The sequence below is a fragment of the Liolophura sinensis genome, chromosome 8 (assembly GCF_032854445.1).
Source record: "Liolophura sinensis isolate JHLJ2023 chromosome 8, CUHK_Ljap_v2, whole genome shotgun sequence".
Taxonomy (NCBI): Eukaryota; Metazoa; Mollusca; class Polyplacophora; order Chitonida; family Chitonidae; genus Liolophura; species Liolophura sinensis.
The window spans coordinates 31,790,536-31,807,482 of NC_088302.1; the positions used below are offsets into that span (position 1 = coordinate 31,790,536).

The window sequence follows — 16,947 nt, forward strand, 5'->3', positions numbered from 1 at the left end:
AAGGGCGGCTAATACAACTGCAGCAGTCCTGTATATTATCACTTCACATGCAAACGGGTATAAGCTGATCCTAATTAGCATTAGGCAACTTTAGAGTCATTTTAACACTATAATAGTACAGGTAGGAGTCTGATTTTTACTGAACGGTAATGATTTGAGCTATTCTGGGTAAAAAAGAAAATTTGATCTGATATGGATTTTTGCCAGAAATTTCCGGTATAGCCTCTTTCTTCAGAAAATTCGACTTTAGGTAAAAGTAAAGTCAAAAATATGATGGGAACTTCTGAAACTTCCAGTGTTGTGCGTAAAGATCGCATCACAGTTCGAACATAGGTCTACATTTATAGTCAAAATAAAATCTATGAAAAAAAATCAGAGTACGTTTAGAGAGAGTTTTCAATGGTCTTTCTCCTTCTATTCACTATTAAAGATGATTATTTTTAAGCTTTAACCGTCACACTAGTGATACCGGCCTAGTTTATAGCTTACATCTATAACATTAATATTTCCAAGAAACACGTTCCAAACATCTTGGCTCAGTTGTTCAAAAACTGTTTTAAGACTTAATACCAGTTTATCTTTTAGACAAGTCTTCAATTTTGTACTTAGCCGAAGCAAAATTGTGTAACAGTGTATTAAATATGAACTATATGAAGTCTGCTGCTTTTATACTTTGACTTTGAACTGCATTGGCTGCTGAGTTTGGCTAAAATTTTTAATATAGAATATGACTTAATGCTGGTCGGTATTAACTAATGCACCTTAGAACAATGGTGCACTGTTGAATATAGGTTTGAATCAAGCCACTACATGACGCAGATGTGATAGGGCCATAATTCGTTGACATTTGGACCGAATTAACCTAAAAAGGTCTGCCTTGTTTTGATGACAGGCCAGGTTGAAATATTAAATTCCGTTAATTAACTGAGTGGCCAGTTGATTGATTGAATGACTGAATGTTTTTCGTTCAACGCCGTGCTTGGGACTTTTTCATCCATATATGAAGGCGGTCAGGTTTAAGGGTGGAAGAAACTGCGGCACCCAGAGTAAGCTACTGATCATCATTATATATGCCCGTAAAACGCCATGACTGGAAGCCGCCAAAGCCAAAACAGGGAGAGCTATTTAATCAAGAGCCTGAAAGCACTGCAGTGAATCAGTCTTTTGATTTTGACGGTTAGTATTGAATCCCAATGCCTTAATTTCCCCGCAATTATGCTGAAGTTTCATTGATCTGCACGTATAAAAAAATTGCATGAATTTTCATGCAAAACAGCTATTGCCAAAATAACATGCCGTTTGTGCAAATACAGCTGTCGGCACATTAATTAATGTTCACGGCGTTAATGTGTAGAATACGTTTCGTCCGCGCTTCTTATGATAATAGTGATAGCTGGCAGACTCTGTATGCGCTTGTCGTGCTCTCAACACAACGATAAATATACAAAGTTTGCGTTGGAAAATATGACGATACGCCATAAATATATGATAAAAGATGACAGATGATAGTTGACCGACGTTCACACCTAACCTGTGAAACCCAGTGTTTTGTCATCTTATACTACAGATAGCATTCTATTCTAGCTCTTCGTACAAACGCTCACATAATATAGCAACTTAGTTTGTCACGTGGTTCAAACATGGCTGACAGCCTTCTGTAAGGACAGAGAACGTACACATATCCCACCTGAACGTACCAGGGGTGTTAACGGGAGTAGTTGAAACCGTGTCAGCACATATAGTCTCATACCTGGGCCCTAGATATTACCTCCCCTGCACATGTGAATAGGGCCAAGGGTCTGGACTAGTTAGCGCGAGGCGGAATTGTAACTCGGGTCTTGTGGAAACAGCTGTGCCTCATGCGTAGACAGTCGCTACTGGAGCAGTACTCAGATGTATCCGTGTAGGTGAATAAGAGGGAGCTGCTGTTGACAGTTATATGGTGTGTCTATAATTGGATTTTTTGGTAGACCATATATACGTATACCGACTGGTTCCCCCAGACAACTGATGCTTTCTTGCAACAAGGGCTGCAGTTTTAAAGCGCTGTGAAAAATCGTGTGACAAAACGGGTACGTACGTGGCGTTTATCTGCATCTATATTTACGGTCGCTCGCTTTCGTATCTCTGCGGGAAGGTCTGTGTGCGATGTTCCTGTGTCTTCCTGTGGTCTGATACTCCTGCTGGCAGATGCTCGTGATACATAGGCTTATCGGTTCGTGAATATCCAGGCGCGGGCATATGGCAGTAGTATATACAATACAGTATAGCAGTAACAGGTAGCTAGCTACATATTGTCGACGACAACCACTACTCTAGTGCTCTGCAAAGAAGCAGACATTTTAGATACAATATCCGTCTTTTGAGAAATAGAGTTGTATCAACAAAGGCTACGTCTTCGTGTCAGCAAGGTTGATACTTGCTGAATGTTATCTCTGTGTAAATATATACCCAGAGCACCGCCATATGACAACAGTACAAGTCTAACCCGTACACGCACAGTAACGCAGCACAGTTTGTATCTGCGCAAATGAGTATAGCAGTAATAAGTAGCTTAATAAATATACCTGTACTTTATTTACGGGGCGTATGTTTGCTGTATTTCGGCCTTGAGGATGTCTAAGTTGTCAAGTTTTCGTAATATAAGTTTTTGGTATTTGGGGACTGTTAGCCTGCTGTCTTATCATAAGGAAGTAGGCGTCGAATCAGCCCTATAAGAAAAGACAACACTAGAGATGCGTGTATGTCTCGAAAGAGTTGCTTGTTTGCATATTATAGCCGGCGGTGTAGACTTGTTTCATGGTATTCGAAACATTATGATAATAGTACCTGGTGGAAGAGGCCCGGGGCGGAGGGGGCGGGGAGCGGCGGCGGCCGGGGGATTGGTCGTAGAATGAATAAATACATAAATGATTAGGGTACGCACTGGCAGTACTTCAGTTGTGGGACTGATGTTAGCATGAGAATGATAACATCTAAAATCAGAACAAAAGGAAATAGAGGCCATCTAAAAAAAGAGAAGAAAACAATCTGTTAAAAATCGAAAAGCATGTTCAATAGTTTTCAGAATATTATAGGATTTTGTGTAAAAACTATGCCTTATGGTACAGGTCAATGGTTTTAAAGTATTTACTTACAGCGTCGCAAGGACGGCTTGTGCACAAGTCTGCTTAAGCTCGACGGATTGGACCGAGTGGACACGTGTATGATCTTCATAAATCGTTGAAAATCACGTATATGTTTCAGAAATACTAATAATTCTTGAAACATACATTTATGTTAATCCTTTACATTTCATTCTATAGCATTCCTCATATTTAAGTAACATATCCACAATAGTCATTATCATGTATCCATAGACTGAGCTTACATTTTTAGCTGGTTAATATCCTCATCTTTATGTTGTCTTTAGTTCTGCTCACGTGCTACTGGAACATATACTCGTTAATTCTATCCCTTCTCACGTAATCGCTACATATACTCTCCAGTTCTGTTCTGGTCACCTTATATTAACAGGAACATATACTTCTACGTTCTCGCTACTTTTACTCTCTTTACGTATAGCTAAAACATGTGCTCTTTAATTATATTCTCTTGACGTTAAACTGCAGCATAAACACTTTAATGATGTTTATATCAAGTCTAACTACAACTTAGACTCTTCAATGATGTTCTCATCACGTGTAACTACAACATAAACTCTTTAATGATGTTCTCTTCACGTGTAACTACAACTTAGAGGTTTTAGTGATGTTCTCTTGGCGTTTAACTACAACATAAACTCTTTAAAGGAGAAGAAAAATTCTAACAAATCTAACAAATACCATTGAAAGAGTATGCATTTCCTAGCAGGCGCATGCCGAAAAATCTAATATGTACCTCAAGATGATAAATTATAAATTAAGTCAGCGCCAAAATCCGCTATGGGCGACTCCATTTTGCGTAAGAACTAGTCCTGATGTCTTCTGTGTTAGGAGGAGAATTGTCGTCGGAAACCCCCGAAGTGCAGTTCATACATTTCCGGTAGAACTATTTTTGCCCAGAAGGTAGCCAACAGTACAGTTCGTTCTCCGCTTGAGGATGCGAAAATCGGAATGTTGGAAGTAGGTTCCGAGTTTTCACGAACAATCTGGCAGTTTTACCGAAATTCATTGGCTGAGAGGCTACACACCCTCATCACGTGAAACTACAACATAAACTCTTTAATGACGTTTATATCACATGTAACTACAACATAAACTCTTTAATGATGTTCTCTTTGCGTTTAACTACAACTTACACGTTTTAGTCATGTTCTCTTCACGTGTAACAACAACATAATGTCTTTAATGTTTTCATCACGTATAACTACAACATAAACTCCTTAATGATGCTCTCTTTACATGTAACTACAACTTAGACTCTTTACTGATGTTCTCGTCACGTTTAACTACAACATAAACTCTGTAATGATGTTTTCATCACGTGTAACTACAACATAAACTGTTTAATGATGTTCTCTTCACGGGTAACTACAGCTTAGACTCTTTAGTGATGTTCTCATCACGTGTAGCTAAAACATAAACTCTTTAATGATGTTCTATTCGCGTGTAATTACAACATAAACTCTTTAATGATGAAAAAGAAAACGATGTGCAGACGCTGTGATTAAATGAAAACATCAGTGCAACTGTATTATGCCAAAAGTGAAGCAATTACCACTTTTTACCACTACAATTTATTTATTTATTTATTTCATAACTCAAGAATAGTTCACTTATACAACGGCGGCCAGCATTATGGTGGGAGGAAGCCAGGGAAAACCCTGGTTAATTTACCACCAGAGAAAGATAAACCTGGTTTAATGTTATACCAGGAAGCAGATGTTAATTATAAATGAAGGCCCGGGGCATCTAAATACAGATGTAACATAATAAGTAATCTTGTGAAACGCAGAGGGAGGATATATCTAACATTATCACGTTTTAGCTATTCGTCATATGCAGGGTTATAATGTTAAACGTATACTAGGTTAATTCCTTATGTCATGAAAAACAGTGCTATACGGCTATAATGCGAATAATTTACTGCTATATGCTCTGATGTACTTCATAATGCGAACAGGCAGTTCCGATTTATCATAATCGCGCTTAATTATGTATGGTTAATTTTAACCTGTTATATACGATTTGTAGTATATATATCAATAGGCAATTATTAATTTCTGGCATTTGTTTCTTCGTTTTCTCCTAGTTCTCTCACGGTCTGTGCTGTACGAGTCGTCATATTTCGCAAGACCTATGCTGTCACCATGCCAGCGGTATGCCGTTATAGGGGGAACGGTTCTTCTTGGCGTCTACGTCCTATTCATGGACTTTCGAATGTATCAGGCGCTGCAGCAGTGGATGGGACCCACCGTGAACGCCAGCAGAAGTCATCATTCCTCCACCCAAACTGTCACCATGAAATGGTTGCTTATGCCACATAGCAGCAATTACATATATCATCCTCTGGCCGAGTACTTCGACGAGAAATCGAAGTTCAGCAAACGCTTTCCGTTCATAACGGCCAACATGGTGAGCTTTGCGCACGTTGTATTGTTCGCGTCACTTCTTCCTCTCATCTACTCGGGTAGCCTCGCTGTACGACGTTGGGGTAGCTTGGGCCTTTTCATGGCGAACTGGTTGGATGTCTACGATGGCGTCGTTCATCGGTCCCACGTTGACGAGGAGAAGGAGCTTTATTATACGAAGCCCGTACTAGATTTCGATGTAGATAACTTGGTGGATATCTGCGTGGCTATCCTGCAATGTGTAGCATTATACCTGTGCCTCTTGAAGAACCCACCGACACGTGGACACTCACGAACTCATGTTTTACCAGTGAGCAGAGACCAACAAAAGACGTTGATCAACTGGGAATTAGGAAAGCCATGTATAGCGTTTGGCGGGCTGGTGGGGCTTTCGGGGCTACTGTTAGGTCGCTACGTAGCCCGTTTCGGCTATATATTTGAATACATCCCAAAAACTAGTATTCAACAGGTATGTGCGTTCTGATTATCATTTTCTCAATATTAATCTCAGGCTCTCATGTAAGAGTAGAGGTGAGTGTTAGTTTGAGTTTCTCTGTGTGTCTGCCTGTCTCTCACACTTTGGTGTTTGTGCTATAACTGTTCCAAATTTTGTTCGATCTCGATAAAATTTTGTGTGCTGGTTCCTTTATGGGGACACAAACCTGCTTTAAAAATCAGCCCGATTCGTGTATTAGATGTGTTTGTTATTGAATTGCATGATTCCAATTGGTTGTCGGTTTCTGCGCAATACCTGCTACAAATACGGTCCGATTTTTATCGTTAAAAACATGGTATTCATTTTGTGCAACGTCTGGTCAAGTTTTAAAACAAAGTGGTTGGTCCAAGATTTTATCCAAATCCGTGCATAATTGTATCCGCAATAGTTACTGACAGACGGACAGACAGGTAGACGACATAGACAAATAACAGCTCAGCCTAAAAGCCGGTCTGAGCACCGGTCTGAGATCCGGTTTGGGCATTGTGGCCAAACGGCCAGGAGTATCTAAACTAGTATAGATCGAATGATTTTGTCTTTCTCTAATCAGCGGTGTATAATATGCAAGGATTGAATTAGTATTTACTGTATTTTCATGACACACATCACAGATCTCCACTCGATTGCCGGATTTGCCATGATGGCGGCGTACGTTTCAGGACCGGTAGATCCAGGATCAACCCTTGGTCGAGTCACACCTAAGACTTTAAAAGAGGAAGTTGTAACTTCCTCGCTTGGCGTTCAGCATGAAGGGGATAGTGCAACGACTGGTTGACCCGTATCAGTATAATGGCTCGGGCGGGGCGTCTTACTTGCCTTCGGTAAGTCGTCTCAGTGAAGCAGCACTAAATAAAAGAGCGGTGGAAATCCGTCCTGCTACAAGGAGACACATTACACGTACATGCACCCTAAGGATTCCTTCGTCGTCATATGGCTGAAAAAATTGTTGAGTACGACGTTAAACCCCAAGCACTCACTCACTCACTCCATGATGGCGGACGACGGGTAATGTAAACATTATAAAATTCGAAAACGGACTGTACCGTAGTTTTGTGGTATACATGTAAAGCCACATACTGGGATTCATGTTCATAATATATAGTTATAAACTCCTTGATATTTTCTCTTTTCAGCGCAACAGTAATCATACCCTTTCTAGCTTATGATGGCATATTGGTCTGGCAATTTTCTGTTTTAAAATATTTGATGGTGTATAATAATATTAATGTGACTAAATTAATGACGATGGAATATTTGTATGTATGTGCAATGGTCCTATGTAGAAAAGTTACATTATAAACAAATTCTATCTTGATTCCTATGTATCGATGTGAAAATATATATATTGTTGTCAACCGCTACTAGACTCATACATACAAATATTCCAACGTCATTAATTTAGTTCTTGGCTTATGTATTATCTATCACATATTTGAAAAACTAATTATTGTCATATTATTATTATACCCATCACATATTTGAAAACTGAAAGGAAATAATTTCATATTATCGGTTTAACATCTTATTGATAAACTTATATGATGCAAATAATCGTCAGCAATCCGTTTGTTTTTGTACTTGGTCTTATTTAGATAACTAATATAAATGTATACACATAAATATATTCAACTGTTTTATTCTATTTCCAGCCTTTTTTTCTGTGTTTGTAATTGTTTGTAAAAGATGGAAAGGATATGATTTGTGTCGCGTTTAAAAGAGAAAACATCGAGAAGTTTATAACTGTATTTTATGAACATGAATCCCAGTATGTGGCTTTACATGTATACCATAAAACAGCGGTATGATCCGTTTTCGGATTTTATATAAATATTTACATTACCCGTCGTCCGCCATCATGGCAAATCCGGCAATCGAGTGGAGATCTGTGATGTGTGTCATTAAAATACGCTAACTTGGTAAATACTGCTTCAATCTTGACTTATTGTACACCGCTGAATAGAGAAAGATAATATCATTTGAGGTATACCAGTCGATACTCCTTGCCGTTTGGCCACAGTTCCCAGACCTGCAGACCGGAGCTCAGACCGGCTTTCAGGCCGACCCACAGTCAATCTCCTATAACACAATCTGTATGCTGATTTAATAGAATATGTGAGCTACATGCATTTAACAAAATAATCTGCTGCAACACACTACCATCACTCAGATATAGGACTTTCAAATAACTCATTATTTCTTTCTTTCTTTTTTGTGTGTGAAAAGAACATGTATGTGTAATATAAATAGGGCTACACAAAGAACAAGGAAACCTTTAGGCTATTAGACATCAAATGCCGCTTGTAGACGTTTGAAATGTCTTTCAGTAGAGAAGACATTAAAACTGCAGTTGCCACAAGTGTCTGTCTCGCAACTGAACAGAAATATGATCCCTGGCTGATGTTAAAACGAAATGGCGCAGACATCAGACGCCGCTGCCATATGTGTGACGATTTGCCAACTACCACACTGTTATGGCCGCTCTGATTTGGCTCTTCATGCTGGTCTGGATTATTCGAGAATATCTGCGGACGTACATGGGAAGGTCTCCCAGCAACCTGCAGACAGTCGTGGGTCTCCCCCGGGCTCTGCCCGGTTTCCTCCCACCATAATGCTATAAGTGAAATATTCTTGAGTAGGCCTACGGCGAAAAACACCAGTCAAATACATAAATATTCGGGAATAATTCTGCCTGTGGACTAAATTCCCTTGCCCATTTACATTGTCTTCGCGTTATTGTTTTTTAAATGTGACAACAATAAGGCATTTGAGCAATTACACTGAACCAGTGATATCTAATGAGTTGTTTTTAAAACCACTGCAATATTTTCGACAAGAGGGCGGATGTTATCCGTGACTTGTGACCATTTGCAAACTAAAATAATCTCATCGCTGCTCTGGTTTTACTCTCAATATATACACACTGTATTTGTTTATGTTTACTTTGGTTCTTTTTTGCCATGAGTATAAGGCGTGTCCTGAATGTACTGGGCTGTGCATGTTTCAATATGCTGGTAATCCGTTAAACCCGAGGCAAGGGTCGCTGTATGCATCATGTTGAATTCTCCACTTACAAGATGGTGGCCAATGTAAATTAAGGGTTGAGGGATGCTCAGAGTAAAACTTAATGTGCATGTGGGAAATGGCCCGAAAAGCAAGCATCTTAACCATTGACATGACACGCTCATGTTTTGAGCGTTGTCCTTATTGACCTGAAAGGTCCATTATTCCATGGGATTTTATATGTACATAAATGTCGCGATATCACATTATTATTATTATATTATTTATTATGATTTTATTTATTATCATTATCATTATTATCATCATTATTATTATTATTCAACTAATAACACTATTGTATTACGACAATTACTGCTTTACAGAAACAACAGTTATTGGTGATGAAAAGTACCCAGATGTGGGTAATTATATGGCTCAGACGTTTCGTCAGTTCATTTAACTTGATTGACTACGCTATTATAAGTATAGCCCTGGATAAAGTTTGGGTAAGTAAACTCTCCATGTCAAATCTCTACACTTGGAAAGATTTGTCGAGAGAGAAAAAACACAAATGAAAATTGGTCTGTATTTTCCTTTAGCAAAAGAAGAATTACTAAAATATTAATCTTTCTGCTAGCACAAAGGACATTGTATGGTAAAGTGGGGAATTCGCCCAAGTGCAAGATGCTGTGTACTTCAAGGAACGAAAAAGACTATAGTTGTGACTGACATCTACGTAGCTTTTCCTGTTACTCTCAATACATATACTTAAGCAAGTCTTTATCCGTGTTCGCGATGTATAGGTCGTAAACTCGAAAAATGGTAGTTTGCTCCAGTCACACTTAAACATCCTTTTTAGTATTAGACATGGTATAGTGGGGAAAATCACTGTCACAAATGTAACTTTTTGAAAAATTCTTGAAGACGCAATTAAACACTAATTAAGTAAATAAATAATAAGCCTAATTTTCAGCCTTATAATTCCGCTACATATTACACATGCCATGACAAGTTAAAAAAAAAACACATTCACACAACCTATACCTTAAATGAAAGGCCTGTACAAACTAAATGGAATTGTATTTTCTATATATATATATATATATATATATATATATATATATATATATATATATATATATATATATATATATATATATATATATAGTTTTCTTGAGCAAGACAAACGGTCCTGTACATCGTCATTTTCCTCAAAATACATCAATTGGGGAAAGACCCGCCATGTTTCAGGCTTATCCAATGAAAAGCTGCCTTTCCTCCTCTTGAATATTCAAGAGGAGGTTTTACTCCGTTTAAGGTTTTACTCCTGTTATAATGTATATCGTATGTTTATCGTAGTAATCGTGGATTTTAAGGTGTGGGAAAGCCAACTCTAAAAATGTAGAGTTTGAGATGTAGTAAAGTGCCACATGATGCTTACAGGCGTGGCTGTAGGCTGCCAACATGAGCCTGGAATGCCATGCCCTGGATAGCTGCTGGGCAAAGCTAAGCTCGATGAGTCACCTAAGGATGGTTCCCAGGTCCCAGTTCTCCAATTCCAATTCTCAGGCCCAGTTCCCAGTTCGTAGTTCCCTAATCTCAGTTCTCCAACTCTATTCCCAGTTCCCAGTATTAAGCATTAAATACGATACAATATCATATCAAATATCTTGGTAGGGAGTAAAGTATTTCAAGTGTCAACTCTTCTTTCGAAAATATCAGTTTGCAAGTTTATAACAATAAGTTTTTTTTTCTTAAAAATTGACATAAACTCAGTTTAATTCTACTTCATGTATTTATTGTTCTTTAGAATATTCCGATCTGCGAGGCAACAATAACATTTAAAAATTCACAGGTGCCCGGCTACAACCTACATTATTACAAACGGTAATAACACTGATTACAAAAATCAGTGTTATCCTGTGTCAGGATACAACATATATGTATACATCACGCTAATGGACAATGCATTGAGCATCAGATGTCACATCATTTCACCTGGCACAGAGTAAATATTTTTCTGCATATGCTCTTTTTTAAAAATGTACCTATCTCCAGGCGGAAAAAAACAAAATTTTGAAACAAAGTGTGAAACAAAAAATCAGTTTTATCCTGTGCCAAGCAACAACTTCCATTACTCTAAAGGACAATGCATTGAGCACGAAATGTCATACCATATAGTCTAACATACAGTAAATATTTTCCTTCACGTGCTCTTTTTGTTAAAGTACTGATCTCTGAAACAAAAACAATTTAGAAAAAAAAATTTTTTGGCGCCAGGAATACAAACTACATGACTCTAAAGAACAATGTATTGAGTATCACATGTCATATTATATTGTTTGCTACGCAGAATTAAACTGAATTTATGTAAATTTTAAAAAAGCATTGTTGAATTGCAGATTGGTATTTTTGGAAGAAGAGTTGACACCTGAAATACCTTAGTCTGTGCCAGGCTATATCATACGGTATGTAATGTTTAATACACTAATGGAGAACTAGAAACTGGAAATAGGGACTATAGGAACTGGGAATAGGGACTATAGGAGCTGGGAATAGATATTATAGGAACTGGAAATAGGGACTATAGGAACTGGGAATAGGGACTGTAGGAACTGGGAATAGAGACTATAGGAACTGGGAATAGAGACTATAGGAACTGGGAATATAGTCTATAGGAACTGGGAATAGGGACTAGAAGAGGACTCAAGAATGTTTCACTTAAACATCTGCAGGATGTTGGCAAAACTTTCCACGTATGATCGGAAAGGAAGCCGGCATGAGCTGGACTTGAACTCACAGCTGTGGCTGTCGTTACTACAGTGAAATAACCATATATTCTGGCCATCGTTTCAGGCCTTCCTCCAGCTCATGCTGTACGTAGGCTGGCCCCTGGTCATTCTTCTCTGGATACTTACAGAAATTCAACTGTGTCAGGTAAGTGTGATAATACCTGCCATTTCTGTGAATTATAGGGCTAAGATCCATGTGGGTCTAAATACAGGAGGGGGCCTCCGTGGCCGAGAGGTTAGCAAGCCAGTGAGGTGCAATGACACAGGAACCTTTCCCAATGCGGTCGCCGGAGTTCAAGTCCAGCTCATGTTTGCTTCCTATCTGGCCGTACATTGGAAGGTCTTACAACAACCTGCGGATGGTCGTGGGTTTCCCCCGAACTCTACCCGGTTTCTTTCCACCATTAATGTTGACCCAATAAATAAATAAATCGAATAAATCAGTAGATAAATAAATAAATACGGGAGTTTCGTAGTTGCGACATCATGGTGACGTTCATTTGTTCCGTGGCATCATTTGGGCAATTAATTCAGTGCATTTTAACATGGGCGGTGAATATACATATATATCATCCCTATATAAGCACTGACTTCTGAAATATTCGTTTTAGAGGATTTACAAGGTAAATCAGTTATCTTTTTGTCTTTTAAGTCATTGTTTGTGGATTATTTCATGATTGAATATATACCTGCCAGTGTTGACATGTAATGATTTATACCCCAGATATTTACAGTAACAACGTCCTTGCACAAAGGGACGTCACCATGCATGCATTATGTACGTCGAGACTTGTAACTCACGTAATCGTCCATGAAGCAGATGTAGTTAACCTACCTCGCCAAAATTATCCGACAAACAGGGTTGAATATAAAGGTTACCTTCAACTGAGGGATTCGCATATTTTTTTTTCACTCAAACGAAACGACTGTGGGAAGTACTTCAGATTAAACCAGAAAACAGCTTCCAACTGAAGTACTTAACCTTTTACTGTGACCACGGCGTATGCATATATGATATATACTTGAATATATCTACTCCCTGTGATGTCCTGTCTCATCATAATGCGTATAATCACGTTAGACGAACGGAAATTTCCCTTCGATTTCCCTTTTGTGTTATCTCCCTTGTTTACACTTCTCTCTTTCTTGTCTTCCAGGCAGAGAAGGCCATACTTGGCAGCTGAAGGGCTATAGTTAAAGAAGACTCGTATCAGGAATTGTGAAGTTGAGCGTGCTGTTTTGGTTATGAAGCAGATGATATGACATAATTTCACTGAAGAATCTGCTTTTAAGAAAATCAAAAAGAAAAAAATTAGTAGATTAACAGTCAGTAACGTAAATTTTCGCCCCTTCCCCTTCCCAACAAAGTCAGTAACGTAAACTTTATACCGCCCCCATCCCCTACCCCCGCAAGTATGAAGAACAGTCAAGAGACTTTTTGTGACATGTAAGCGTTAACTACTTGGTGACAATTATACTGTGTATCTACTGCTCATCTATGTTTAGTTAATTAACTAAGATATGAAAACGGATTGACGTGTGTTATTTTTTGGAACTATCCATTAAATGCATGTATATCTGTTTGACTTAGTCTGACAAATATCTGATAAATGCCAGGCTGTCTCTGTTTGTACCGGATATGTGTTTTAAATGGACAGTTAAACAAGCAGGTGCCAAAAGCATGTTCGGATCTTTATAATAGATGAGTTTTTTTTTATATCTGCATTTTTTTTTGAAACGGCAGACATCAAATGATATGTTACACGACATTGTTGCTAACGATACTGTCATCTATTTTGGATTTAGTTTTTTGTTCATCTGAACTGCAAGTCGACGGGTTCTATTGCTGAGCAAAACTCTTATTTCCGTGGACATTTTCTTCGGCAATTTTAATTGGCTTAAGCTTGAACATATTTTTACGTTGGTAGAGATGTTAGAATCGAGGTCTTTAGCTCGTAGTCAGGTGAAGATTGGTAAGGGTTTTTTTGTTGTTGTTGTTGTCATTTTTCGATTTACTTCAGTTTCCATGGCACCATATGTCCTCTATATATATATATATATATATTGAAGACCATCCTTGTTCGGATCATACAGCTAAGTTGCTATTGAATAAGAATATTTTAACTTAATATTAATAATATTAATTAAACTTTATTTTCATAGGTGGTTCGATTAGCATAGGACCAATTTTCCAAATGAGCCTTCACATCCAAACACACATAGTATAATTGTCTTACGTGTATACAACATAAGTTGTAGGTTGAACGTTGTGAAGTCAGAAGAAAAACATAGATACATTGAATAAGGAAAGTAAAAATAAAAACGAAAACAACTATCATAACGAATAACTTTATGTGCTTCGCATATCTTACAGTTTAGATTATAAACGACAGTAGATAAAATTATAAATAAACTAGATTGATACCGACTGCCTTCAAGAAGTTTTGAAGAAGTCTCTGAAAGCAGAAAGGTTATGAGATTGCTTTTGTAGAGATTTGTGGACAAGAATGGCTTTGTGGAAACAAATTATCTCATGTATTGTCCTCATTTACAATATTTTGAACATTTCACTGCTTGGAGTTCGATAATCTACATTTGGAATGTTTCGAAGGTTAAGAATGCAGTCTAAGGATACTTTGGAAGCTGATACATTGGAAATTTAACAGCAAAAACTCTATGGGAAGGTTATAAATATTATGAAAATGGAATTCTACCATGATTAGGGGATCACTGTAATAGTGATTGCTTTGATGACAGCTGTAAATAAAGCAGCTGGATATGCTTTTCCCGCGTGAGAATATGGTCAGTTGTAATGGCAAGCACACCTTAGTATGTTAATCATTTTCTATTTTTTATGTCTGTGTGCAAATTTTATGGGCTGCTCATTAAATATCAATTTGCAATGGTTAATTTACACGTATTTACTATTATTAATGTTCATTTTATGCTCATTGTTCCATTGTGTGGTGCTAGTCTCTCCATTATTTAATATAGTTGTTTCAGCCTCAACACTTTTGCTAGACGGTGAAAGTGTGAAATAGAGCGTATCATTTATAAAGATTACAGAGAACAAGGTTCCACGGATAGATCCTTGGAACCATCTCAAAATATTGTGCTGTTCTAATATTTTGTAAAATCTTGAAAGATTTGAAACTGATTTGGAATTATTCCTCTTATGCCATTGATCGGCTTGTGTTATTATATGTTACTCGTTAAACCTTCAGCATAGCTGAACCTACTTGTGTACTGTTAGAACTCTCTTCTCATTCTTCCTGTGTTTGTGAACTACGTGTCGAATTATGTCCTTACGAAATATATTTCATGGATGTGCTATTTCTATGCCTACTTGCTCGACCATGTTGATGTCTGTCTGTCCGTTCTGTTTGTGGTTCGCATGGTTCATCTTGGTTCGTCTTCACATTGGAATAGGAGCGAACAAGGTCTTGGTTCATCTTGTTCACATTAAAATAGAGCAAACAATGGCATGATTCATCTTGTTCACATTGGAATGGAGCGGACAATGTCTTGGTTCATCTTGTTCACATTGGAATAGAGCAAACAATGGCATGATTCATCTTGTTCACATTGGAATGGAGCGGACAATGGTATGGTTCATCTTGTTCACATTGGAATAGAGCTAACAATGGCAGGAGAAGCCATGCAGAGCGAGCGGCTGGGGACATACATTCTAGCCATCTTTGATTGCTTTGGTTCTGTGTTCACAAAGCCAAGTCTAAGGGGTGCATAGGTTGCTATACTTTATGCATACACATGAACTGAAGTAAATGACAAGAAGCTGGATGTCATCGGTTGCATGTCGGCCACACAGGCGTTACTGCTCTGATTTCACTTTCGGCGCTGTATTTTTTGATATTGTCGTCCTTGGCTCAAAAATGGTCCTTACAGCCAACTTTTAGACCTCCAACACCTTCCACTGACTTGTTTGTTTTTTTACTATAAAGTTTTAGTTTAGCCATGCAATAAACAATTACATGATCATAGACATTCGTTATGTGAACTTTCTTGGATATGTTTTTTATTTCGCCCTGTCTTAGCCAGTAGATACACCTTCTACATTATGATCATTTTCTGATCTATTTACAAGAGAAGAAAAGTAAACCAACATTAATACCGTGATGCATCTGCTTCCATTTTATTTCATTGAATGTCACTATGCAATAAACAATTCTGCTGAAATCATGGTTAATGTTTTTTGTTTGTCTATGTACTTCTGTGGCAGCGATAATCATTTGTTTGACAGGTCCACCAGGAGTGACACTGAAAGGGTTATGACACTGAAGAGGTTATGATGCCTGCTGATGATACTTTTGAGTTTGCCTTACGTGTAGAGTTTCTATAGACCAGAAAGTGTGGTTATATTTCTCCTTCGTTTAAAACACTTTGTGTTCAATAACTATTTTCGGGTATGTGGCCTTCACATATCCATAAGATTGGATTACTGAACCATATATTTACTTATCCTATCAATGAATAGCCATGTAACTAACGGTACACTATGTTGGCAGAAGGCAACTGGTCTTCAACGAACTTCAGGCTAACACACGGCCATGATTATGGGCATCGTCGACCACTTTTTGTAAACTTCACGAGCAGGGAGAGCAGAGGAATCTAAAAATTCCCTGTTCTAGACCGGGGTTGAACCCACACCTCGTTTGTTTCAGAGATTAAAAGGCAAGCATCTTTAACCAAGAAAGAATGTATCCCAGCCCATGAATGACCCTATGACTGATCTCAAACAACAGAATAGAAGGACTGGCCTATGTCTTCAGCATATATACGCCGAACTTGCAGGTTCCTTGCCTTGTAGGTTTTCACTTGTAGGCTCCAATCTTTAAAATTCTGTTCACTTGCAGGTCTCATAACTTATCAATCAGCCTATCTGTCTCTCCCCAGTTGTGAGAGGATTCATTTCTCTTGTAGTAGGTCTTCTACTTCAAACGTTTATTGTGGTCCAATTTCTAAGCTGTTGACCCATTAGCAGTAGCACAATTATTGAGATGGAGCATAGGAAGGAATGAACAAGAAAAAAAAAAAAAATATATATATATATATATATATATATATATATATATATATATATATATATA

The 16,947-nt window shown here is 37.9% G+C and overlaps 1 protein-coding gene across 1 annotated transcript; it reads left to right on the forward strand.

Moving 5' to 3' along the window:
• Positions 1-1,773: 1,773 nt before the first annotated feature.
• On the forward strand, positions 1,774-16,041 carry LOC135472452 (ceramide phosphoethanolamine synthase-like). Its single transcript, XM_064751968.1, has 5 exons — positions 1,774-2,072; positions 5,233-6,020; positions 9,431-9,553; positions 11,904-11,984; positions 12,997-16,041. The coding sequence occupies exons 2-5, from the start codon at positions 5,280-5,282 to the stop codon at positions 13,021-13,023; spliced, it is 972 nt and encodes a 323-aa protein (XP_064608038.1). The 5' UTR covers positions 1,774-2,072; positions 5,233-5,279; the 3' UTR covers positions 13,024-16,041.
• Positions 16,042-16,947: the final 906 nt, after the last annotated feature.